The 27,574-nt window shown below is 38.4% G+C and overlaps 1 protein-coding gene and 1 pseudogene across 3 annotated transcripts in view; one reads left to right on the top strand and one right to left on the bottom strand.

Moving 5' to 3' along the window:
* The window catches only part of Pcmtd1 (protein-L-isoaspartate (D-aspartate) O-methyltransferase domain containing 1), an 83,258-nt gene that overhangs the window by 18,928 nt on the left and 36,756 nt on the right, over nt 1-27,574 (bottom strand). For all 3 annotated transcript variants that reach the window (XM_085835508.1, XM_085835504.1, XM_085835506.1), the window contains one exon: nt 7,030-7,132. Coding sequence is in view for 2 of the 3 variants with exons in the window: in XM_085835504.1 (XP_085691630.1) it covers nt 7,030-7,132 (103 nt within the window). In the remaining variant the exon portion in view is untranslated. The remainder of the gene's footprint in view (nt 1-7,029; nt 7,133-27,574) is intronic.
* Nucleotides 18,083-18,518, top strand: LOC110293258 (small ribosomal subunit protein uS8 pseudogene; annotated as a pseudogene).

The following is a 27,574-nucleotide window of genomic DNA, read 5'->3' as shown; positions in this document are numbered from 1 at the left end:
TTATCTAGGGCTGGTGAGATGGCTCAGTGGGTAAGAGCACCCGACTGCTCTTCCGAAGGTCCAGAGTTCAAATCCCAGCAACCACATGGTGGCTCACAACCATCCGTAACAAGATCTGGCGCCCTCTTCTGGAGTGTCTGAAGACAGCTACAGTGTACTTACATATAATAAATAAATATTATCTTTAAAAAAAAAATTATCTAACAAGGTCTGTGGTTCATCCCTACAACCCCATCACTGTAGAACCTGAGGTGGAGGGTCAGAAGTTTGAAGTTGATTTGAGCAATTTAACAAGTCCCTGTCACAAAAAGGGGAGGGGGACATGGAAAATTAAGAAAGAAATGAACAATTTTGAGACGGGGTTTGACTCTGAAGCCTAGGCTAGCTTGAAACACTCAGTGACACTCCTGCCTCAATCTCCCAAGTGCTGGGATTGCTGGTATGTCTTATCATGATCAGTTCAAAACCATATTTTAAAGATGCTGACAATGTAATTTAGTGTTAGAATGATCCAGCATGTGTAAAGCCTTGAGTTTTAATCCTCAGTACCACTGGGAGTAAAAGGAAAAAAAAACTGCTTACAACTTGCAATATTTGTATAAAATTATTTCTGGACACTATTAGTATAGCAAAATACACAAACATCTGAAGAGTACTGAGAAATACTGAGGATAATGAACCAGTCACAACAGCAAAATGATTTCAATACAATTCTCTTTAAAACGAATGACATAATAAATACTCCAGTGATAAAACTGAATACAGAAGTACTTAATTTTCAAGTACAAATCACTGTAAAAAGTAAACCTTTAATAAACTGTAAGTAAAACCAGGATACTAATTATTGCTCTATGTCAGTTATATCTTTTGAAAACTACCAAAGGTAAAGAATGTACTGTTTTTCACCTGATGAAGCTAAGCAGTCCTCTCTTAGTTGACTGTGCCAGTGTGTTTAGGATTAGTGGTATTGCCTGATTCTTATCTGAAGGAAATACATGAGTCACATAAAAGTGCCACTTTACATTTTGTAGCTAAAGCTTAAAGTGGATAGGCTATAGTTCATTGGAGCAGCTCAATTCTAGGACAAACAAAGTAAAAAAAAAAAAAAATCAATCAATTTTAACTGACAAGAATCTAAGAGAGTGGCTCCTAATCTTCTTTTTAATACAGGTCATCATGTTATGGTGACCCCCAACCATAAAATTATTTTCTTTGCTTCTTTGTAATTGTTTTGCTACTGTTTTGAATCGTAGCACTGATATCTAATATGCAACTTATGAAAGGGTTGTTTAGGGGCTGGTGAAATGGCTCAGTGGGTAAGAGCACCCGACTGCTCTTCCGAAGGTCCAGAGTTCAACTCCCAGCAACCACATGGTGGCTCACAACCATCCGTAACGAGATCTGGCGCCCTCTTCTGGACTGTCTGAAGACAGCTACAGTGTACTTACATATAATAAATAAATAAATCTTTAAAAAAAAAAAAAAAAAGAAAGGGTTGTTTAATCCCCAAAGGGGTTGTGACCCACAAGTTCAGAACTACTGGTCTAAGACAAAAGATTTTCTCATCAGATCCCACACTACATTTTTCATTAATTATGACTCATTTATGTGCCCAATTATATAGTAATAACAGTACATTCTATGTAGGATAAAGATACAGATTTGAAAAGCATTTCTAAAATCTTCTCTTGTCATCTGGAGAAAACATATGCGCTCTAATGACATTATAGAACATAATGGAGTAGGAGTCCAAAGAGTCAAATACGCACAATATGTATTTTAAAAATGCATATTGCATAGCTATAAATAAGTGTTTTACTAGTGACAAGCTCTTTCATTAGGTCAAAGTTTACAATTTAATCTTTTTTAACTACAGTAATCACCCAAGTATTCACACCAGGACAGGTGGATTTTGTTTATGTATTTTGTTTATGTATTTTGTTTATGTATTTTGTTTACTGATTTGAGGGTAATCTGATTCCCCCATCTTCCTCCTCCTTTTGTTGACTAAATCTAGAAGGCATGAGGTATTTGTGCTCACAGATAAGCACTCAGGAAGGAATGTTAGCACACAGGATTGTCTCTTCAAAGAAGAGATGTATACCTGTTTTCAGCCAGGAAAACTGGACGTAGGTGTATCTATCTGTAGAGCCAGGCCTCACCTGACTCCACAAAAGTTTTACATTTATCTCAGTCATTCTTCCTAGATCCTTATCTTGAACATTGTTTCTTAGTCAATAGAGCCCATCTTTATGGAAAAGGTCACATGTAATTTGTAAAGAGGTTCAAGGTAAGCATGTCTTAAGCTTTGTTGTACACGTGGGATAGAGTTAATTATCATCAGGAATCTATTTTCCCCCATAATTGTCCTGTGCTTAAACATGCCTAAAATAAACTGTTCAGTGTCAGATTCTAGAGGTTGAAGCAACCCCGGCTACTGAGTCCTGCTGAAGTGGATTTCCTTCTTGCCTCCTGTGAACCATTACTGCCTAGCCATCGTGCTTGCAGAGAGCCCCTCAACTAAGCACCTAATCTTACAACAGCAACAACAGCAGCAACAACAACAACCTCAACAAATAAGGCCCCAATACCAATCTAGATCAGAGTGAACTTTTAAAAAATGGTCTCTGAGGGCTGTCAAATGAACTTTGGCTCAGTGGGTAAAGTTGCTTACTACCCAATCTGACAACCAGAGCTTGATCCCCAGGACCAACATAATGGAAGGTAAGAATCAACTCCTGGAAGTAGATGCAATAAAAATATTGTGTCATATATGGAGATTATTAGAGGTCAATAAATTGGCAACAGCAGGGTAAAGCTACTAAAACATGCCAAAAGAATGGAGCCATCTTTTCCTGCAGAGGCAAAACCACTGACTCTACCTTCAGAGACCATTGAGCCCAGGAATCCTTAAAATTTATCTAGTTATTTGTATTTATGAAAACCTTTGTAAAAAGACCAGTTCAAAAGGAATGAATAATAAGCAATCATTCATTCAAGCTTCCCAGATCCAATTACAATAAACTGAGGAGCTGCTCTGAGCTATGTATCTGTTCATGCAGAACTAACATAAACCAATGGACATATATTAAGGACACTTTTACTCAAAGAACAAATACAATTTAAGACACAAGACCCAAATTTGTACACCAAACACACACACACGTATTTCTACATTATATATTAGATACTCTAACACTGGTTAGTTAATAGATCTCTCACCCTCTCTTGTATGAGAACTCATCCTGATTCTAGCACATATAAGTAAGAAAACCTTCAAAGTGCACCTTAAAACACATACAACTCATCAACACTACTGAATTCTAGACATGATAAGATATCAACACAAATTTTAATGACCCTCTTTCCTTGATCTCTATTTTTATACACATATCCACATATCCATAACTGTATTAAATATGAAACTGTTTACAAAAGAAACTTCTTACATTTTGCAAATGTTCTAATTTTTTAATTGAAAGAAAGTAAGAATATCTTAAGATTAAAAAAACTTAAAGAATCATCAAGATACAAGTATGACAGAAAGAAAAAAATATATCCTCTAACTGGTTACCAAAACCAAATTATGTAATAAAAAATAAAAAAGTAGCCAAATGAACTTTGATAACATAACTTTATACCAGTTGCTATTTTATGTAAAATGAAACAATTTCCTAGTACTACTCTTTGTATACAAGAATAAGATTAAATTCAATATAAGATATTGAACAATAAGTAGTATTTCGTACCTGTTATGATTAGTTTGTTAACTTGACACAAGCTAGGGTCTTCTGGGAAAGAGGAAACATGAGAAAAAAAAATGTTTCCATCATACTGGCCTGTAGTCAAGTCTGTGGAGGGTACTTTATTGATTTATGATTGATGTGGGAGGGCCCAGACTACTACTACTGTGGACAATGCTATTCGCTGGAGGTCCTAGGTTGCAATAAGAAAGAAGGCTGAGGGCTGGCGAGATGGCTCAGCAGGTAAGAGCACTGACTGCTCTTCTGGAGGTCCTGAGTTCAAATCTCAGCAACCACATGGTGGCTCACAACCACCTATAATGAGATCTGATGCCCTCTTCTGGCTGGCCTTTAGAAAGCTACTGTGTACTTATGTATAACAATAAATAAATCTAGAAAGAAAGGAAAGGAAAGGAAAGGAAAGGAAAGGAAAGGAAAGGAAAGGAAAGGAAAGGAAAGGAAAGGAAAGGAAAGGAAAGGAAGCAGGCAGGCAGGCAGAGAAAGCCACAGGGAACAAGTTAGTAAGAAGCCGCCTTTGTGGCCTTTCCTTCAGTTCCTTACCCAGGTTCCTGCTTTTGAGGTCCTGCTGTGATTACCTTCAGTGATGGACATTAAGCTATAAAAAGAAATATATCCTTTCCTTCCCAGAATGCTTTTGGTCACAGTGTTTATCACAATAATAGAAACCTGACTACAATACCACCTGCTAAGAAGTAAAATAAAATTGATCCATCTTCTTTAGAATGGATTAACATAAAAATGATTCAAAAATAAGCTGTAAAACTTCAGCAACTATGATAAATACCTGGTTAATGATTTTAAGTAGAACAGCAAAAACATTCAACGTCATAGATTATTTTTCGCCAAATGCTATGGGTCATTTTAGGAATTATTTTTAAAAACTGTAAAACAGTATTCAAAAAAACAAACAGAAAAATTTTGATCATTTTTCAATTATGTGAAAACATTTGTTTTTTTTTTTTTGAGACATAAAGAGAAAAAAAGGGCTGAGGAGGTATACCAGGGGTTGCCTGTCATGTTCATGAGGACTGGAGTTTGTATCCCCCAGAAACATGTAAAAAGCCTGGCATGGTAGCACACACTTGGCTGAGTTGATGAGCTTCAACTTCAGTGAGGGACCCTGTCTAAAACATACAGACAGATGAAGAGTGATCAAGAAAAGAGATTCCTGGCCATCAATCTCTGGTCTCCACATATACACACGTGTGTGCACACCTTTATGTCCACACTCACATGAGTGAGCACAGACACACACACCATTAAATAAATAACAAATTAGATATCTAAATAGCCTTCAAACTTATTTGTTGTACTATACACAAAATGAAAATCACTGAAATCATAGCTTTCTTCACTGTTACCCAAACCACATCTCAGCAACAAACCTGAACATATTTGCCTTAGTGACTCAAGTCTTCCTTAAGTCTGTTGAATAAGGATCAGAAATTGAACCTTCATATATCAACAGATGAAATGTACTCACGACTCATATGTAACAGACCTTATCAGAGATTTTTAAGCCTTTAATATTACTTTTATACTTTTTAAGTTAAAATATATTCAAAAATTTCTTATGGGCAGTTAAGCTTCAATATTAAAACATGTTTTACAGAAAATCAAACAATTAAAAAAACCCAATAACTAAAAATTAATCTTGCCCATATCTCAAAACTTAGCAACCACATTAGTCATTAGAGAGGAAAAAAATGATGAAGACAAAAACAGATGCTAAAGTTTAATATCAATTTCTTATTAAATAACTTGAGCGAATAACTTTGATTTCTGTTAAACGTGTTTCTATTTTGGAATAAATGCAGTAAGCAATTGAAAATAACTGAGAGTATAAATTAGGTGTTAATTACTCCTAAAGAAAAGTTATTCTGGGGCTGGAAAGACTTCCAGTGCCCACATGGCACCTCTCAAATTGTCTATAACTCCAGTGCAAGGAATCAGATGCCCTCTCCTGAACTCTGTAGCCACTAGACATGTATGTGGCTGTACTCACATGTATGTAGGCAAAACACTCATACAAGTAAAATAAATCTACCAAAGAGAAAAGTTGTTCAACAGATCGATAATTTACCTGTCCAACTTAAATCTATTTTGTATATTATAGACAAAAATAACCTGAGCGTCTCAACTCCCTCAATCCTGCCTGAAGTGCTTAATGATCCAGCTACAATCTGTTGCACAAAGCCTCTGCTAGACTACTGCAGGAGCTGAGGCAGTGCTGTGGGGCTCAGTTTTGTTGCCTTCAACCAGTCCAAGCGTTTTTCACACTAGGATAGATACGAACTCACAAAAGAGAAAACCAAAAGAATGCAAGGGCATCTGGAGAAGGAAGAGAGCAAAAAAGCAGAAAAGGAAGATACTCAAATACATTCTGGAACTCTCCTCTATGTCTGTGCTCTTGAGATGAAACCTTGGGTAGTGGCCCAGATCCCCCTACAGTTTTTCCCACTGGCATTTACAGCCAGAGCTAGGGATAAGTGAGAGGCCCCTGCTAAAAAGCCAAGCCTGAAGTCTGGGTGAGTTTTTACATTGAAACCTTGTTGTATGGTAACGGTGTTGTATGCCTATGCTTCTGATCCCTTTAAAGGCTTTGTCTATTGGAAACTACAATGCGCTATACAGAAATAGGTTACACTACAGCCCTACATACAGTAGGCTATTTCAAGTCATAGGAGTTATTTCAAATTCAACCAAAAGAGCCCTTGTTCCACAAAACTGTCAAGGCGGAATTTCAACGTGATTATACCCCAAATCTTCACTTTTGCTGCTAGCCAAGGATCAACACCTATGCAATACATCTTGGAAAAAGAAACCTGGGTAGAAGTAAACAATTCTATAAAACATTTCCCAGACACAACCCCACATGACACATACAAATGTATTTATACAGTAATTTCTACTAAATTTATTATGGAGTAAGAAGGACCTCTGTATGCTGGCATATAAGTTATAGACAAACAGAAGACAGACTTAAAACTACCATCCAAAAGGCCAAAACCAGGTACAGAGAAGTACTGTGAGCACAAACATCTTGTTTTCTATCCAAAAGTTTGACATTTAATAAGTAAAAGATCAGTAATCACGTATATATCTACAATTTAATAAAAAATTACATGGTGTTTCTTACTGTATAGCAGGGATTGCTACTATATTCATTTAGCCAGGATTAGTGATCTGATACTGTTTAAGAATAGGCATACAATACATATTCATTAATTGGTTTCACACCCAAACTACAGGTATAAATACTTACTTATCAAAGCTATCACTATTTTTGATGAAGCTCTCCAGTTTTTCCTTGGCATACTCCACCACATCTGAATGAAGTTCAATCCCATGATTTATTCCAAAAGGACCTGTAATTAATTATATAAGCATTTTTACAAAAATACTAATGATATGCCCAAGAACTCTAATTTCTGTGCAATTATGTATCAACAGCATTAAAAAGGGGCAAGAAATATGCAAACGGCTACCACCTGGATTTTACAGTGGAATGGAAACCTGTTTACAGCACCTATTTTCTATGAAGAGGAAGAAGTGAGCACAAATGTAAAAATAGATTAAAGCTAAAATCTACACACATCCAAAGACAGGTTTTTTGGCAAGTCGCTATGGTCAAAATGATCGCATATCCCCAAGTTTACGGTGCAGTGGTGTTGCTTTGTCGTTCTGACATTAGAACCAGACTGTGCCCTAGTCAGCACTCTGCACCTCCAGCCTTCTGTTACTAACTTGCTTACTCAGACTGGCCTTCAAGTCACTATGCAGTCCAAGCTAGTCTCTAACGTGTGGGTTTCCTGCCTCAGCTTCCTGAATAGCAAGAGGAAATATGCATTGCCCATACCCAACTGAGGTGTCTTTACCATAGCAGGTTCACTTTATTCAAAGTCTGGTGGTTCTCAGAAGTGCAGTTAAGAGTTCCAGTTAACTTCATGCTTTTCACACCATACTTTTTTTTACACAAGATGATGGCTGGAAAGACCTTGCATTAAAAGGGCTGGGGGAGAGAGCTTACTCAGTGCATGACTGCAGTTGACAATCAAGCTCTCTTCATCATCTAAAATGGAACCCAATGGGTTTTGTGCTCTACATTCTTTTACTGTAATCTGTATGGCTTCCTATGAAGGTTGTGTTTTCTTATTCTCGTTTTGGAGAGAGAGTTTCTCTATATAGCCCCCACTTTCCCTGAGTCTCCTGCCTCTGCCTCTGGAGTGCTGGGATTATAAAGATGTGTGCTACCATGCCGAGTTCATTAATTTTCCTTACAGAATCTGTAACTGAAAGAGTTCTCTAGCGTCTGTCACAATACATTATCAGTCTTATCTTTATTAACCACTTTAAGAAAAAGTCAGCAGGGTGTAGTGGTGCACGCCTTTAATCCCAGCACTCCAGAGGCAGAGGCAGGCGGATTTCTGAGTTTGAGGCCAGCCTGGTCTACAGAGTGAGTTCCAGGACAGCCAGGGCTACAGAGAAACCCTGTCTTGAAAAAAAACAAAAACAAAAAAAGCCAAAAACAAAAAAAGCCAAAAAAAAAAATCAACTACAAATGAGCAAATTTAGATATTCAAATAGTACAAAAATTATTCGATACTTGCATTATTAGATACTTGCGGTCACTGTCCGACTAACCTGAAATACTGTTTTTACAAGTGAGCAAGCGGAGGCAATCTAAGCACTTGCTTTCTGTTTCCTTACGGATACACTGGTTAGCACTTTATCTGAAAACAGAAACCTCAGTTCAACATTCCTTAATATCCCTAATACTAAAAACCGGAAAAATTGAAGATTCATTTAAAAACTAAACCCTCCTCCCAAAATTAGATGTAAAACTTTAGTTTCCAAAGGAGTTAATATATGTGGGAGAAGTTAAGCCTAAAAGCGCTCGGAAGGAAGTCAGATAGGTGAGGGGGTAATAAATATGACTGACATATATTCTAGACAATAAAAGACTTGTCCAACCTCTTAATAAAATAATCATATAAAAATATATAATAAAGTATAACAAAATAATAATGAAAGTATTTGGTTTAAAGCTTGTTCGAGTTAAAGCTGCACTGTAGACAGTCACCTATACTTGAAGCTGGGGAATAGAAAATGTGGGCTCGTCTTCCTCTACCTTTAAATCTGCAGTTGTCAGGAGATGAAATTGTTTTAAAGTAGTCTTAACTTTGTTCTCCTGGTCTTTTTACAGGTATAGGAGGGCACATCCAGTTACTTTTATTTCAAGTACCATTTAAAGTTAAAATTAAAAAGTTAATATCAAACTGCTATTGCTTAGTAATAAACAGTAAGAAAATCGTTCCACCAAATTCATCTAAGTTTGCTTCTACCTTCTATGCTCCATTAAGATAAAATCTGAGAAACTTGTACTTCCATTATCCACTAAGAATTTAGTAATGCTTTTCCAACATTTTATACAAAAAGTAAGACATGAACAAAAATATTGCTGGCATTCTATATTTCTGGTAAAACAAATTCAAAAGCTCTGAATCTGAAACCAAAGGTTCCCATTCCTATGTCACGCTGCCTAATCTACACAAGAGCAGGTCAAGAGGACACAGACAGGCTGATCCTTAAAGATGCGTCCATCACTGTCTGAAAGCAAGTTAGCAACTTTTAGACATTAAGTCGATATTTCAGAAAGTGTCTTTAATTACTTATTTTATTTTTTTAGGTTATAATTACATTATTTCCCCCTTCCCTTCCTATCCCTCCAAATCCTTCCATTCTCCTGAATTTCAAACTCATGGCTATATATGTATAGTACATATGCATATATATATATATATATATATATATAGTACATATATATATTCCTAAATGCATAAAAACAACCTTCTCAGTTTATATAATGTTACTTGTATGTATGTTTTTAGTGCTGACCATTTGGTATTGGATAACCAATTGGTGTGCTCTTCCCTGAGGAAGACTATTTCTCCCACTCTCAGCATTCTTAAGGAAAAGTTTGTATTTATATTTTATTTTTATTTTATATGCACTGTTGCTTTGTATGTCTGTGTGATCCCTAGGAGCTAGAGTTATAGACAGTAGTGAGATAACATGTAGTGTTAGGAATTGAACACGGCTCCTCAGGAAGAGCAGCAAGTGTTCTTAACTACTTAGCCATCTCTCCAGACCCACCTTAATGAAATCTCCTAATGTTTTCTCACCTAACTTGTTTCTCATATCATATTAATACAAGACAGTTAATAATTTCAAGAGCAGAGGGTGGTGGTCCAGGTGTAAGCCCAGCACTCAGCAGACTGAAGCAACAAGTCAAGCTGGAAGCCTCAACCCCATAGCAAACCTGACACAACATTTTTCCTCAGTAACATATTAAGAACTATTTTCACACACAATATACTCTATTCATAGCTTATACAAATATTTGTTTAAAAATGAAATTGTTTACTTTTAAAGCAACAAAGAAGCCTGTCTTTGTCACTTAATAATCAAGAAGTTATTAACATTTAAAAGATAAAAATATATTAACATAAAGCAGAATTTATGGACAGGAGAGGCTGCCAGCAACTAAGAGCATGTGCTGCTCCTGCAGGTTCAGTTCCCAGCACCCATGCTGAGCAGCTCCAACATCTGTAACTCAAGCTCCAAGATCTGACACCTCTGGCCCCACAGGCACCTGCATTCTTATACACATACTCAAATGCGCACACACACACACACACACACACACACACACTTAAAAACAATAATGGTAAAAAAAAATATATAGAAATGAAATAGCAATGTTACTATAGTAACAGAATGTGTTCTCAACTAGAACACATCAAGTTGTCATTAATACAGGACAGTGCTGATAGTTAAAACTCAGAAATAGCACCACAGGAAAATAAGACACAGGAAACTATGAAAGTATACCAGTCGCTTCTGAAAACAGACACCAGAAGGTCTACAGTAGGAAATACATCTCGGCATTATACACTGTAAAAATGTGTTTTGCTCATAAGCTTGCAGAACCCATCAATCAAAAACTAACAAACTAGAGCTGCAAAGATGGTGAATAGTGAGTCTCATGCAAGTGTAGAAAACCAATTCTGAATCCTCAGAACCCACGTAAATCCAGGCTCCTTGACTGGCACGTGTAACTACAGACTGAAGGCAGAGTGAGAACCCCCAAAGCTCACAGGCCAACTAGTCTGGCTATGCAGCAATGAACAACAGAGAAATCCCGTCTCAAACAAGGTGCAATGATGAGGACTGAAAGTGACGATGTCCTCCTACCTTTACAAGTATGCCATGGCATGCATGTGCCCTGCCCACATCACACCTCCACACAAAATGTTAAAGCCACACATGGGTTTAACAATGTCACCTTCAGCTACATAGTCTAGCCAAGGCCAACATGGGTTACATGAGACCCTATCACAGGAAAAAAGAAATGCATTGTTTAATTTTAAAGCAATATAGAAGTATATCTTTAGCAGTTAATCAAGAAGTCATTAACATTGGAGTAAATTTAAACGATAAAATATATTAATAAAAGGCAAAATTCATGGACAGGAGAGGCAGTCAGCAGGTAAAAGCATGTGCTGCTATTTTAGAGGATCCAGAGAGAGGATAAAAAGGAAAAAAAAAGAAAACAAAAACAAAACTATGAACATTTAGATTTTTAAAGATATATTATCATATATATCAAAAACAGTACAAGTTGGCAATGAAAAAAAAAAAAAAAAAACTACTCCAGAGGAAATGTAAATGTGACTTTGTATTCAATACAATCCAATGTTAATTATTCACATACACCAAGGCAGATTTTTATGAAATAATAAGGGCTTCATTTCGATATACAATTATAAAGACAAATTACTAACACGTGATACAACACTTAACAGTTAACTTTTTAAAGAGAAAATAGGAACAGAATCAGTGTGTTAAATAAATAAGAGGGGGCTAGAGAGACGGCTCAGCAGTTAAGAGCACTGACTGCTCTTCCAGAGGTCTTGAGTTCAATTCCCAGCAACCACATGGTGGCTCACAACCATCTGTAATGGGATCTGGTGCCCTCTTCTGGTGTGTCTGAAGTCAGTGACAGTGAACTCACATACATGAATGAAATAAATATATAAACAGATGAAAAAATAAATAAATAAAACAAATAAGAGTTACTACAAAATATGTAGGTATTCTATGTATTAGAAATCATCTTTAAGACTGCCTTAAGCTCAGTTATGATAAATAACAAAAATAACAAAATTCTAATATAATAAACCTGAAGACTATCTTCTTTTAACAATTGTTCCTAGCTCTAACCAGTTTACATATTCATTAGTTCCTCGATAATTAAAGTGTACGTGTAAAGGTCAATAATTACTAGGCAAAATACAGTAACTATTTTCTATTTACAGCAGCGTCACTTTGATGTGATATCCCACAGTTGGGGCAATGTAATGTGGGTACACAGACACCTATCGGGCAGCCATCAAGGAAACCCAAGAGCTTTCCACTACACAAATGAAGCATATTCTGCTGTGGACATTTTTTTAGAGCTAACTCACAAAACACAACCCAGACAAAAGGACTAACATTTAGCTGGAAAAACTGAAGGGAGGAAGTGATCAGATGTACAATTTTATTTGAGAACATTAAGGCAGAACTGTCTGCTTGCTCTTCCCTGTGGAACAACCTAGGGTTAAGTGACTGATCCTGAGGATCAGCCACTGCTTACTTAAAAGTACTTCATTTGCTCTAACGTGTAAGACAAGTACGAGAGCAGCAGAATTATGATGCAGCCCCAGTCCCACTTACAGACCAGGTTAGGGAACAACGCTAGAAGAACAACGCTAAAGCCTATAGAAGTAGTTCTCCGCCATGATGGCAGCACGTCAGTAACCTGGAAACTTAAGTAGGACAAACTGGACCTGTTTAAAGCTATCATGCCTGGGTCCTACTGCAGATAGGTCAAAGGCAATCCCTCGGGGGCGTGGCCTAGTCAGGCTAAAGTAATAACACACAACCAGGCCTCTGATGCATAAATATACCTCCTCATTTTTATACATAGTCCAATCTGATTATCTAATGCACACACACACACACACACACACACACACACACACACACACACACGGGTCTATGCAACGCTGCCTGACCTGTACTGACTGCCATTTGGGTTGGTCTTGACTTCTCAGCAGTCTTTTTGTCTCAGGAGAGCATTATAGGCATGTATCATCATGCCCAGTGTAGTCTGAGTGATTCTTAGCGTTTTGGACCATTCAAATCCCTGTTTTCATTTGAAAAGTAATACCAACAGTTAACAAATATTAATATAAGAAATCATTTGCCTAACCCTAATATTTACCACAAGGGGGAGTACATGAACTGGTTATTTGGTTTTTATGATACCAATATAAAGTCAATGACATTAAACTATATATATTAAAATACCTTTTAACAAATTATATTCATTACTAGTAACTATAATTATATAAGATAAGACTTTAGGAAGTATAAGTAAACTTGTAGACTGTGACAGGTAAAAGAAATGAATTATAGATAGTATAATATGTCAAAGCACATGTCAGAGCCAGGTTTAGTGACAAATGTATTTAATTCCAGCACCTGGGAGGTGAAAGCAGGAGGAACAGGAGTTCAAGATCATTTTGGGCTACACATGTAAGCTCAAAGTCAGCCTAAACTACATGGGCTATATCCCTGCCAATAAAACAAAACATGGATAGGTGTGTGGGATTGTCACAGTTCCTCACATTCTACCTAACACTGATTAAAGGCAACTACTGTCCAACTTTTCCTAAGCCTCGCCATGTAATAGTTTATTCTGAAAATGAGAAATTTTTCTCTCTTCTAGGTTTGGCAAAGTCTCATAAAAAAAAAAAAATCCTAGATTTTGCCAGTAACACCTTACAAGGCACCTGACCCTTCTAAATCTATGTAGGTAACTACTAGTTCCTTTTTACTTCATTTTCACTTCTTATATATATGGGTTCTTGAGATAGTGCCTCATGAGTTTTTGTTATTGGCTTGAGACGGTCTCATTGTAGTTCAGGCTAGCTTTAAACTCTTGAACTTGCTATGTAATTAAGGATTTTCTTAAAGTCATGATTCTCCAGCTTTCAAAAAAATTTACATAGCTACAGATCTTGATCCAACAAAATTAATTTCCCCCAAATTCATTTTCATTGGCTTTTTCCCACTTCTTCTGAGTTAGGGTCTTACTTTGTGGCTCAGGCTAGCCTTGAACTTCAAGCCTCTTGTTCTGTACTGAGATTACTACAATGCTGCCTACCTCAATTTTACTGCAGGCATCCAGGTCCAGAAATGACTAACTCATGCTGAAATGTGAATTTATTGAGCAGAATGAAGAAGTACTAATAGGAAAAGTGCTATGATTCTCTATTAGGTATTTTCAGCAGCTGATAAGGGTCTAATGCAAATACTTCACAGAAGTATGATAAAGGAAAGAAATTGCAAATTTATATCAAAACTACTATCAGGCAACTAGTAAATCTTACAAATATACTAGATTAAAAACAAATTTAATAGAAAAATCTTCAGACTGATTACATACTTCCTTTCTCTCTGTAAGACAACATTTCTTCTTGTCTCAGGCCTACTTTCATCCCTATTAGATCACATAAATATTATGTTTTAAAGAATCAAGGTGCCCTCAGGGTTTTACATTACAGTGGAAGTGGGATGGTCGTTGGATTAAATGCAAGAAGAAAAAGGAAAGCTGTTTCAAAGCATGCCTTCTGATATGCTGAGGATTTAAACTCTGGAAGTGAGTTTGTTGCCTTCTCCACAGCAGGAGACTAAAAAGGCTGATATTCAAGTCTTTACCTTGCATAGTTCAGAAGAAAACTGCACTTTCACCAAGAAAGGGAACATGGGACAAAGAGAATATAGTGAAATTTTTGTATTGTATGGAAAAGAATTGAGGGAAGGATTGAGTTCAGGACAGGGTAATTTCCTATGTATCCTGAAGAAATAGTATGTGAGCACATTTGTAAGGCTAAAGACTGAGTACTCTCCGAATTCCGTGTCTAGACATGGGTCAGTTAACCCTGAGGTTCTGGAAATTCATGGATTCTATAACATTCGATGGAACTGAAACCAAAACAAAACAAAAGAGAGATCCATTCTTCAATATAGGCTAAAGACAAAGGTTTGTTGTTGTTGCTGTTATTTAAGTGAACAAGTCATTTACAAAAAGACAATACAAGGAGATCTGGAAATTAGATACCCAAGGAAAGGGGAGTAATGCTACGAAACACTGACTTCGGGTACACACAGCAGCTGTAAATGCCTGTGCAAGAACTATGTATGACTGTTCCTTTAACATTATGCTTTTGAGGCAGGAAAGAGATGTGCTCCTGAGGCCCTAACCCTCCCTGATGAGCTATTAGCAGGGGAGGGGTATTGATTTGTTCAGGAGTATAGATACTGGTAAGGTGCCCATGCACCAGTAAGGAATCCCTACTGTGTTCACATAACTTTGTCTGAAACAAAGATAGAGAGGGGAAGAGTCATGAAAAGAAGGCTCAGCAAGAGCAGAAGAGAGGGTAGTGAGGGGTGAATATGATCAATAAGACTGCATTAGACCGCATGAAATACTCTTATGCTCACACGCACACGCACCTCCCTCTCTTCCTAGACTGGAATGGGCTGACTCTGTCAGAAGGCAGACTCAAAACAGAATGTGAGCACCAGTTCCAGAAAAAACAAAACCATCCCCGCAAACCAAGCATGGCTGTGAATTACAATTAACTCCTGCCACTACTCGATGCATTCAGCTCAACAGTCAACACAACCTAAATGTGATTGTACCACAAAGAAAGGAACAGTTGTACAACTGTGAGCTTTATATTACAAGAGCTGTCCATGAATTCTCTCACATGAACAGGGGAACAGATGCAAAACACCAGTGATTTTCTGAAAATAACCTATTTTTCTAGTAATGATGTTCTGCACATTCTCTGTGTGTGTGTACACGCATGAAAGACAGAAACAAAGATACAAAGAGATAGAGGGAGAGGGAGAGGATCTAATCTTACAAACTAAAATCTCATCCTGGTAGAACCTACTTAACTTTACAAGCTAAAATGAGCTCAGAATAGGACTTGGCTATGATAGCACCAAGGACTGTTGTCATATTTATGATTCAAGCTCCACTCACAGGCCTCCGTGCAATGCAGTTTCTTGCTCAGCACAAGCAAGAGGAGAGAGTTCTTACACTTCTGCTAGGAACACACACAAGTGACTCAACATCTCTGCTCCTCTGCACCAGATCTGCAAATGACACCAAAAGCACTGTTCAAATGGGGTCACAAAAGCACCGCACTCATGGAGAAGTCACTAAAGTGCTGCACTCATAGGGACTACAAAAGCTCTACACTCATGGGATATCATCATAGCACTGCACTCACAGTAGGTAACAAAAACAGTACACTCATGGGGCTACAAAGTCACTACTACACTCACAGAGTGTCACCAAAGGCCCGTACTCATGCGGGGCGGGGGCGGGTCATAAAAGCACTGCTCTCATGAGCCTTACAACTAAATTTGACAAAAAGCAAAGAGGACCATTTGCTCTACAGATGATCCAGGTTGGAAAGATACTAATACCAAAAACAGCTAGGTAGTTCAGGATCAGAAAGAAACACCGTGCTTTCTCACATAGGTAGCTCTTAGATTCTAATCACTACACTCTGCGCAAAATGGGAGAATAAAAGCTACAAAAGCAGGAAAGCAGTCCATGGCACAGGGAAAAGAATTTTAAGAAGGGAGCCAAGAAGAAAAGGGAACATGAGACATTAAAGGGCACATTGGGGAAAAGAAAAGGCAGGAGGAGCTTGGGCAAAAATCAATCAGGAGGAAGAAAGTAGGTAGGAAGACGTCACAAAGGAGCCTGCTATTTTGTAAACTGAATTTTAAAATAAATTTAAAAAAACATGCTAATAATGCAGTACAGGCCATTAGGATAGAAAAAAAGACACACAGATGACTATACAGGACTAAGCAGCACAGTGTACACAACATGGCGCTTTGACAGCTTAACTGTGGTAATAAGAGAAAACATTCTCAAGAGAGATTTGCGCACAACCGTAACCAAGTTACTTTTCAAGAACACTCTCCATAGTTACTAAAAAGACAGAAGTCTTTCTTTAAAACACAGGGTAGAGGATCAAGACTAGAACCAATGCTTAATGTAAAAAACCAGAATTTCCCCTTAGCATGAACCATGCCATCTGCAGAATGTTTGATCTCACCAAGAACAAAGAGCTGGGGCAAGACCATTCTAAAGAAGTCCTTACAGAGCCTGAAGAAACATAACATTCTATGCTAATAAATGCTTACAAAACCATAAATAAACAAAAACAATAACAACAACATACAACTACTGAATACCGCCTAATAGAGGTTTTTAAAGACTAGACTGTGGCAGTTTACACCATGTTACCATTAAAAAACTCACTGAGTTGAAGACTTAAAAATGGGTAAACTTGAGGCTGGAGAGACAGCTTCTATAAGAGTACTTACTGGCTGTTCTTCAAACTCAATTCCCAGTACCCACATGGCTACTCACAACCCTTTGTAATTCCAGTTTGAGAGGATCCTTCTGGCCTCAAAAGGACCTGGCACACACAAGTTTCACTGACATTCATACAAGCAAAATACTCATACATACAGAATAAAAATAAAGAGGAAAATAGTAAGATTTCCAGTACATAAACCATACCTGATTAAAACAAGAGGAAATGAGAGAAAGCATGCACACATATAAATGCAGAAGGGGGAAATACGTGAACATTTTCTGAGGGCAAAGGAAATGTAAGCATTCTAAATAAGGATCATTTACCATCCTGCAATAAGAGGCATGCAGACCAAACAGGATGGTAGCACACACTATAACTAACCAGCAGCCCCTCAGAACAAGCTGCCAATGAGTTCCCTGCTTGTGGCCTGCTTCACCTTTAAGAGTGCACGCTGTAGAAAACACCACAGTGGCAGTATTCTCAGCACTGGAATGATTATGGGACTCTCCTTAGTCAATTCTGATAATGAAAGAATTACTCAAGAGCCTAGGAAAATTATTTAAGTTGGATAACTATATGTATGTATTACTGCTCTTACTAGAACTATAGTTTCTATATTACAGTTTCTATTTGGAAAATAGGAATAAATCCCCAAGCCAAAAAAAAAAAAAAAGTATTAATGAGGAGCCACCTTCACCTGAATCAGCAGCTGTAAGAATGAAGTAACGGTAATGGTTTGGTATTTAGTTCATTATTAAAAGGTAAAAGATTTGGGCCCCATAATTCCATGCGTTTGCCCAGCTCACTCTTTCTGGCATCTTCCCTTGCCGCCACCATGGTGCAAATGAATGTTCTGGCAGATGCTCTCAAGAGCATCAACAATGCTGAGAAGAGAGGCAAACGCCAGGTCCTCATCAGGCCGTGTTCTAAAGTCATCGTTCGGTTCTTAACTGTGATGATGAAGCAAGGGGACATTGGTGAATTCTAGATCATTGATGATCACAGAGCTGGGAAGATTGTTGTGAACCTCACAGGAAGGTTGCACAAGTGTGGAGTTATAAGCCCTAGATTTGATGTTCAACTCAAAGACCTAGAGAAATGGCAGAACAACCTGCTCCCATCACGGCAGTTTGGCTTCATTGTGCTGACAACCCTGGCTGGCATCATGGACCATGAAGAGGCAAGATGAAAACATACAGGAGGGGAAATCCTGGGATTCTTTTTTTAAATGTAAAGCATAAATAAAAAGCCTTCGTGGACTGTGGGAAAAAAAAAAAAGATTTGGGAAGCTTATTTTTTCTTCTTTTCAACTTCTCTCGACACAGGAACAAAGACAGTGCTGAGTCCTTTGTAAATATCCTGAGCTCTGGGAAGACAGTTAAGTGAGCAGAACATAATTTATTTTGACTTTAAAACCAAAGGTGATGTTCTAATGCAACATATGAGGATTTGAAGGAACCTAACTCTTCAAGTGTGGAGCAAAATTACATTTATGGGTAACTGCTTCAAGTATGCCTTAACTTTCCGAAGAAAACTCTAACTGCCCCTCTCTGAACAAGAATGTTCTAATTCTCGCCTATCCTCTATCCTCATTTCTGAGTGAGACAAGAACTCCCATTCCTTCATTAGGGACCTTGTGCTCCGTCCAGTGGATGATTGTGAGCATCCACTTCTGTATTAGTCAGGCACTGGCAGAGCCCCTCAGGAGACAGCTATCAGACTCCTGTCAGCAAGCTCTTGTTGGCATCTACCATAGTGTCTGGGTTTGGTGGTTGTTTATAGGATGGGTCCCCAAGTGGGGCAGTCTTTAGATGGTCATTCCTTCAGCTTCTGCTCTGAACTTTGTCTCTGTAACTCCTTCCATGGGTCCACAGTGTAGGGGCTAGAGAAAGTAAGTACCCAAGGAGATGAAGGGGTTTGAAGATCCATAGGAGGAACATCAACATGAACTAACCAGTATCCCACTCCCCCCAAGAGCTCCTTGGAACTAAACCACCAATCAAAGAAAACACATGGTGGAACCTGTGTCTCTAGTTGCATATGTAGCAGAGAATGGCCTAGTAGGTCATCAATGGGAGGAAAGGCCCTAGGTCCTGTAAAGATTCTATGCCCCAGTATAGGGGAATGACAGGACCAGGAATGGGAGTGGGTGGTTGGGGAGCAGGATTGGGGGAGGGAATAGGGGATTTTCAGACGGGAAGCTAGGAAAGAGGATAACATTAGAAATGTAAATTTAAAAAAAAATCTAATAAAAAATGAAAAAAAATGGGGAACAGATCTAAACAGGAAAGAAAGAAAGAAAGAAAGAAAGAAAGAAAGAAAGAAAGAAAGAAAGAAAGAAAGAAAGAAAGAAAGAAAGGGAAAGGGAAAGGGAAAGGGAAAGGGAAAGGGAAAGGGAAAGGAAAGGAAAGGAAAGGAAAGGAAAGGAAAGAAACAAAACCCCCAAGTGGCATCTTATTCCTTAACTGCATATTACCAAGCCAGAGATGCCCTACTCTCCCAGCTTCTGCCTGAATCCCTGTAACAAGACTGTAGCAAGCACATGCTGAGGAAAAGGCTTCTGTAAATGTGGTCACTGCATAGGTAAGAACCACACCTGATCACAAACTCAGAGAATTACAAGCTTTGTGTAGGCAGTCCTTCAGGTCCCAGGGACTGGTTCACTTGCACTCCCTCTGATTTAACACATGGGATACAAATCAATATAAGGTGGTATAGTGTGAGAATAAGGCTTCTAGAGCAGCTTAATAGACTAAAACTGGGTTGGAAAGATGGCTCAGCAGTTAAGAACACTGACTGCTCTTCCAGATGTTCTGAGTTCAATTCCCAGCAACCACATGGTGGCTCACAACCATGTGTCTGAAGACAGCGACATACACTTATATAAAATAAGTAAATCTTTAAACAAAATAGATTAAAACTTAGTTTTGACCACTGCTTCACAGATGTTCTTTCTGTCTTCTTACATTTAAAAATAACTGTAGAGTTCTAATAAAAAGTAACAACTGTAGTGGTTTGAATAGGTATGGCCCCCATGTGTTTGAATGTTTGGCACAAAGGAAGTGCCCCTTATTAGGAGGTATGGCTTTGGAGTAGGGGTGGCTGTGTTGGAGGAAGTGTGTCACAGCCCCAATTAAATGTTTGCCTTTATAAAAGTTGCTTTTGTCAGGGTGTCTTTTTATAGAAATGGAAACCCTAAGGCAGAGTTGGTACCAGGTACTTCAGTATTGCTGTGATAAACCTGATCATGTTTTTGTTTGGAGGAGTGTGGATTTGGGATATTGGATAAAGAAAGCAATGGACTGCTGCAAGTGGGGCTTAATGGCCATCCTAGTAAAAATATGGATGACAGTGGTGCTGAGGATAATTTGAACTATGGGTGCCTGGTATAAGAGGGTTCACAGAATAATAGTTTTAGTATGTTGCCTAAAGATAATTCTTATGATATTGACGTGAAGAATATGGCTACTTTTTTGCCCTTGTCCAAGGAGTCTGCCTGAAGCCAAGGTAAAAAGATTTATATTAAATGCATTGACAAAGGAAATCTCAAAACAGCCTAGCATAGAATATCCTGCAGTTCACTCTTAAAGAGGTTTTTTGATCAAATGTAGAAAGCTGACAAAGGAAAAATTCAAAATGTATGGTTCAAGAATTAAAGGGGCACCAGGAAGTAAAATAGAACTAAATCCTGTGTTCAAAGAGATAACCAAATTGAAGATATAAAATGGAATTAAAGGACTGGTAACCTCAAGGCAAGAGCCCACAAAGCTAAGCTGCCATCTTGTAAAGAGGATATTCCCCTGCAGCTGTATGAGCAATAGTAATATCATGTTAGATGTTATTACAACCTGGTTACTGTTTATGATGTGTGGTCACACCAGATATAATTATATCATAAGGTGTTGTGACCTTCCCCCCAGCCTTGAGTGGGCTGATTCAGACCTTGTGTTTGCCATAGCCGGCTAGCCCACCTAGGATGGAGTCTTCCAACTTAGGTAAGGTCTACTGTCCTGCTACATCTGCTGCTTCCTCCAAGATGCCACTACTCGTTGAGAGGCTGAACCTGTCTTCCTGATGAGATCCTGACAAAGGAACAAGATCCTGGCACAGTGGGGGATGAATTCCCCCCCATCCCTTTATAAGTTCAGACTCATAAGTAAATATTGGGCCTTGATCAGAGAACTTTGTCTTAGCTCTTTATTTCTCTCGCCGTCCATTCCATATAGCCCCAGCTTTCCCTTCAGGAACCCAGTAACCCGTGGCCACTGGCAGCAACAGGTGACAGCCGCAGGAGGGGCCTCAAAAAACGGAAAGAATGACTGTCTTGGTGGGGCACCACAAAAAAGGAAAATGGTATACTGAACGGTAAGCAACATACAGCATTAATGTTAGTGCTACAAATTTCATCTTTTGAAGGCTGTTGATTGAGAAGGTGCAAAAAGGATATAGACTAGACTGATTCAGCATTGGCCCAACACTGATATCAGCTAGGGGTTGACATTGGAAAATGGGACTGGAAAATTCTAAACAGGCATTTGTCCTCAGTAAAGAACTGCATCAGGTGAGAGGAGTAGGGCATAAAATAAAAGGAGTAAAAAACTGAAAAGGGGGGGAATGCTAGATATACAAATGACATGGGGGGGGGGAAGGGACGGGATGGGGAGGGAAAATAAATTTCAGAGCTCTCCAGGGACAGAAGGAAATCAGGAGACATCCTTAGTTCTGGTTACATCAAGTTCTCTACCCTCTCTACATTGTCTGTGTTTGGTGTAATCTATCCTTGTGTCAATTTATGTCTCTTTTTGTTTCGTTGTCTGAATGACTATTCTATGTTTTATGTTGAAAAGAAAAAATGGTTAAAACTTCCCTGGATATCTATCTCTTGACTCAGTCTCAGTTGCAACAACAGAGGCTGATTTAAGTTGCCCTGCACCCTTAGCCAGGAGTCAAGCACAGCAGGAGAGGCCCTGCTGAAAAGCTGCTTTTAAGAGGGGTCAACAGCTTCTCAAGTTCTAAGGCAAATAAGCTGATAATTGTTTTTTCCTAGAAAAATCTGCAATTATGATTAGTGGGTTCAGCAAGTAACAAAGTGCTTTTTCTCTTGAAATTGTAGCTAGAAAAAAGTAAAAATTCTTTGGTCCAAATTTATAAGATCCGTGTAGCTGCTTCATTTGGTTTCTAAATAATCTTAAAGGTATAAATATGCGCTGCATGTCTTGGTCATAGAGCAAGCATTTTATACTTGGCTGATAAGTTATTGGGAATGATTAAAAGGGTATAACATTGGTAATAAGAATGTTAGCTTAAAACTGATAACTCAGGGTTGGAGTCATTTTAAACAACACATAGCATGAACCAGCCCAGGAAACCAGGCCTCAAGAGATACTTCTAAATTGGGATAATATTTTATGTAATTATAAGGGATAAGATTTAAAACAATGCCTCTTTTATGAAGCATTAAAAGTTGCATTGTCATGCATTCACATATAAGAATTGGTAGTCAAACATCGTAATGTCATAACGTGAAAGTGAAGCTTCTAGTATTGATTTTAAAGAGAATGGATTGTTTAAAATTGGGTTGTGCTTTCTAAACGTTATGGTTATGCCTTAATATTGCAAAAGAAACTTAAAGATTATGGTTAAAATTGCCAGTGTTCCATTGGCTGCATTTGCAGTTTGATCGAAAGCTTAGGATTTTTGACTCACCCATATTTTGTAATTAGGATGATGGCTAGAATAAATAAAAGTTAAAAACAGATGTGGCCAGTATGGGCCTGCTGCCCCTTTTACACAAGCTTAATTGGATACTGTGGTAGAAGCAAAATGTAAACCCCCAAGATTGGAAAGGAAATTTCAGTGAGAATGTATTTGTTAACAAACCAGCCCCTGATGAACTTTTTCAGGATTTTGTGGATACACTACTAAAAACGGGTAGTAGAATTTTTGGAGGTTCTCGAGCAGGGGTTCTTTTTTTCTTTTTACACAATTGTCTTATGAGAATGCTAATGCAGCTCTCTGCTGCCATCCAGCCTATACAAAGCAAAGACAGACTAAACTGGATACATTCATTCGTCTTTGTGCAGAAATTGGCTATGGTTGCTGACTTGCAGGGGACTACAGTACAAACAATGCTTTCACAGCACCAAGGTTATAAGGAATGTTTAAGTATAAATCATTTTACGAAAGTGTCCAAAGATAAGAGGCAAAGACAGAGAGTAGAATTGCTCTTCTGCAATCTGTCCTCACTGCAGGAGGGATAATCTTTGAGCCAGGACTCAGGCAGTATGTATGATCATATTAAGAAATATTTACATTTGAGTTAATGCAAAGCTCAGAGCAGCCTCAGCAAGGCTTGTGTGGCATTTCTTTTGTTTTGCAAACCCTGCCTAGGGAAGTTTTGGGGGCCTCAGTCTCTCCTTGCCCCCAGGGAATTATTTTTAAGCCAAAACATCATTATTACAGACCTATCCAGGTTCAAAGTTAACATTTATGAAAGGTCAATGCAGCCGCGGTACTTCTAGAGGCATTACAATCTGACCTGCCTACTCCATATAGAATTATTATGAATTTGGAAAGATGTTTGTCCTTTTGCATCCTGGTAATTGTAAAGGGTTTGCTTCTAGTGAGTTTATAATCATTGGAAGGTTTTGCCTCTAGAAATGACTAATAATAGCCTTACATTATGTTAAAAAAAAATGGTCTCTGCTTCAATACATGACTTTGAATCTTCCAGGGTGCATTGTTTATTATATGGGGAGTAGCTGTTGCTCCAGAAAAGATTCAGATGCAGTATCTTTTTCATTACTTAGGCCCTCAGTTATATCCTAGAAAACTTGTGGTACAGAAAATTCAAGAAAGGAAAGATGATTTGCTTATTTCAAATTATTTTCAAATGCTTCTAAAAGATCTTTATTGGCTAAGACCTCACCTTAAGCTCAGCACAGGAGGACTTAGGCCTTTGTTGGATGTTATCAAGGGAGATACAAATTAATTGGTGAGAGACAAAGAACTTTGCAAAACGTAGAGTATACTGGCTAGTTTTGTGTCAACTTGACACAGGCTGGAGTTATCACAGAGAAAGGAGCTTCAGTTGGGGAAATGCCTCTACCTGATCAAGGTGGGAAGGGCCCCTTGTGGGTGGGACCATCTCTGGGCTGGTAGTTTTGAGTTCTATAAGAAAGCAAGCTGAGCAAGCCAGGGGAAGCAAGTCAGTAAAGAACATCCCTCCATGGCCTCTGTATCAGCTCTTGCTTTCTGACCTGCTTGAGTTCCTGTCCTGACTTCCCTTGGTGATGAACAGCAGTATGGAAGTGTAAGCCAAATAAACCCTTTCCTCCCCAACTTGCTTCTTGGTCATGATATTTGTGCAGGAATAGTGTAGCCTCCCACAAGCCTGAAGCAGGCTGAGCAAGACCTTGACTTTGCTTACCACTAAGGAGATCACCTAGGGTAGAGCCTGACTCCCTGGATCACTCTATTGTTCAGCCACTGCTGCTGCTGCTACCTGCTGGGAGTCGGCCTAGCTGTTCCGGAGTCTACATCTGATCCTACACATGGTCACCTGCAGCTGGGCTCCAAGGATGATTTGGCGGGAATGGGCTTTCCCCTCTCCTTTATAAAGCGTGTCCACCATTAAAAATTTGAACCTTGAGCAGACTAGTTTGTCTTGGTTCCATTATTTCTCTACCCGCTTAGATTACCTATTCTCTTCCAGTCCCAAAATGTCTTCCAGGTTTGAACATGGACATTAGAGCCGCAAGCGGGCCCCAACAATTTGGTGAACCAACACGGGACCTGGAAAAGGCTGAGGACATTTGGAAGAAGCACTGCTGGTTTGGAGCTCCATGGAAGAAGAAAAGAGTTAAAGAAAATCCGTATTGGAGAAGCAACAGGCAAAAGGTGTGGTATGGGCTAAGCTGGAACAGAGCTAAACCTATGCGCTGGATTCACTTAAGTTCAGCAGTGAGTTATCGGGAACTAGGAACTCAACAGGCAGGCAGTTGGCCACAGCTTCCAGAAGCTGCTTTTTTAGGTGAGAGAAATTAGGGTTTAATAAAAGGGATTTAATAATTAGGCAGATTGGCCCCAGTCGGAAACTGCATCAGGTGGGAGGAAAATGTCCCAGAAGCAGAGAGAAATTTTAGAAGATGCCCTGCCTTTTTTTCTCTGGCCCTTATAGCAGTAGTTCTCTGCCCTCTTTCTGTTTTTGTCTAAGGTCTTGTCTAATGTCTGGTGCACCGGTCTGTCCATGTGTTCAATTCATATATGTTCGTGTCTAGCCATCTGAATGATTAAATGTTCTGTGTTTTCATGTTAGAAAATAAAGGCACCTAAAACTTTATCTGCTGGTTTAACAAGAGAGTGGCCACATGAGGATCAGGCACAGCAGGAGGGCCCCTGCTGGAAAAAATGTTTTTTAAAAAAAGGATACAGCCTCATGGTTTGGGGGCGAAATAGCTGATAGATGGTTTTGTCCTAAGAAAATTCACTGCATTCGTGATTATTGCGTTTAGCTAATGACAAAGTGCTTTTTATTTTATAATTATAGCTAGAAAAAAATTAATATTCTCGGATTGGTCTAGTGTAGCTGCTTCATTTGGTTTTTTTACTGATAATGTGCTCTGCGTGTCTTCACAATCAGCTCATAAGTTATTGGCTAAGATTAAATAATTGTTACATTGGTAACAGAAGGTTAGCCTTAAATTGGTAACTTAGGAGTCTTCAAACACGTGGCATAAGCGGGCCAAAAAACTGGGCGTCCTAAGACACTTCTAGCTGAGATAATATTTAATGTGATTCTTATCCTAGAAATTAGGATTAAGATAAGATTTAAAGCAAGGTCTCTTTAATGAAGCATTAAAGCTTGCACTGTCATGCATTCATAGATATAAGTTGGCAGCCATATCTCGCAATGTAGTAGTGAAGTTTTAATGTTGATACTTAAGGTGGTAAATTGTTTTGAAATTGGGTTTTGATTTCCCAAGGTTATAGTTATAGTCTATATTGCAAAGAAACTTAAAAGTTCTAAAATCTGTCATCATTACAAGAGGGCCAAAATGCTTGAGTTAGGAAAATGTTTCTTATGTTTGCTTTAATGCAAGTTCAGAGCAGCCTCGGGGAAGTTGGCATGAAATCTCCTTTGTTTCACAAACTGTGACTCAGGAAGTTCTAAGACACCCCTCCCCCACCACCACCCCGTTTCACCCCCCGCCCCCAACTTTCAGGAGAGAATTCCTTTTAGCTGTAAGAGCATCTTTGCAGATGTTGTTCTAAATAAAGTTTAAATTCTAAGTTTATATAAAAAAAAACGGTCAATCGGGCTGTAGAATTTATAAAGGCATTACAACCTGGCTTGCCTACTTCATATAAAGTTATAGATTTAATAGTTTGTTTTTTCCTTTACATTCTGATATTTGTAAAGAGTTTTGCTTCTAGTGAGCTGTAATCAGGAAGCTAAGAGTTTGAATCTTTCAGTGTATATTGTTTCCTAAGTGGAAAGTATTTTATTAGTAATGCCTCTCAAGGGCGAGGCCGAGGTGGCATTCACCTTATAGCACAGTTTCAGCATCCTATTAAGCCACTGTGGTGCTAACAAAGAATTATAAGATAAATTCATATACTTTGGGATAACTATAACAAAAATTGTTTCTTAAAAACCTAAGTGTCCTATTGGATGGATCACAGGGCCCCCAGTGGAGGAGCTAGAGAAAGTACCCAAGGAGCTAAAGGGATCTGCAACCCTATAGGTAGAACAACATTATGAACTAACCAGTACTCCGGAGCTCTTTGACTCTAGCTGCATATGTATCAAAAGATGGCCTAATCGGCCATCACTGGAAAGAGAGGCCCATTGGACTTGCAAACTTTATATGCCCCAGTACAGGGGAACGCCAGGGCCAAAAAGTGGGGGTGGGTGGGTGGGAGGGTATGGGGGACTTTTGGGATAGCATTGGAAATGTAAATGAGGAAAATACCTAATTTAAAAAAAAAAGAATGAATAAAAGGAAAAACAAAACAAAAACCTAAGTGTCTGTTCCTTGTTCCAAACAGCAATTAATTTGGTTATTACAGAATATTAATATTTGATCTATTGCATACCATCATTTTAAATAATAATAGATAAGCTAAAAAATTGTTTTTATGCATGCTTTTGTATCTTCTATAAATTCATGCATGCATGCATCCCAATTATTGTGTTTAAAAACAACCTCTCTATGGGAAATAAGTAGATGTGAATTGGATCACACGCTTATTCTTTTGAGCTTCCCCCTGCTTCAGCACAGA

The sequence above is a fragment of the Mus caroli genome, unplaced genomic scaffold (genome assembly GCF_978045245.1).
Source record: "Mus caroli unplaced genomic scaffold, Mus_caroli_1 scaffold_1, whole genome shotgun sequence".
Classification (NCBI taxonomy): domain Eukaryota; kingdom Metazoa; phylum Chordata; class Mammalia; order Rodentia; family Muridae; genus Mus; species Mus caroli.
Note: the sequence above shows the minus strand (reverse complement) of the source record. Positions and strands in the feature narration are given on the sequence as shown.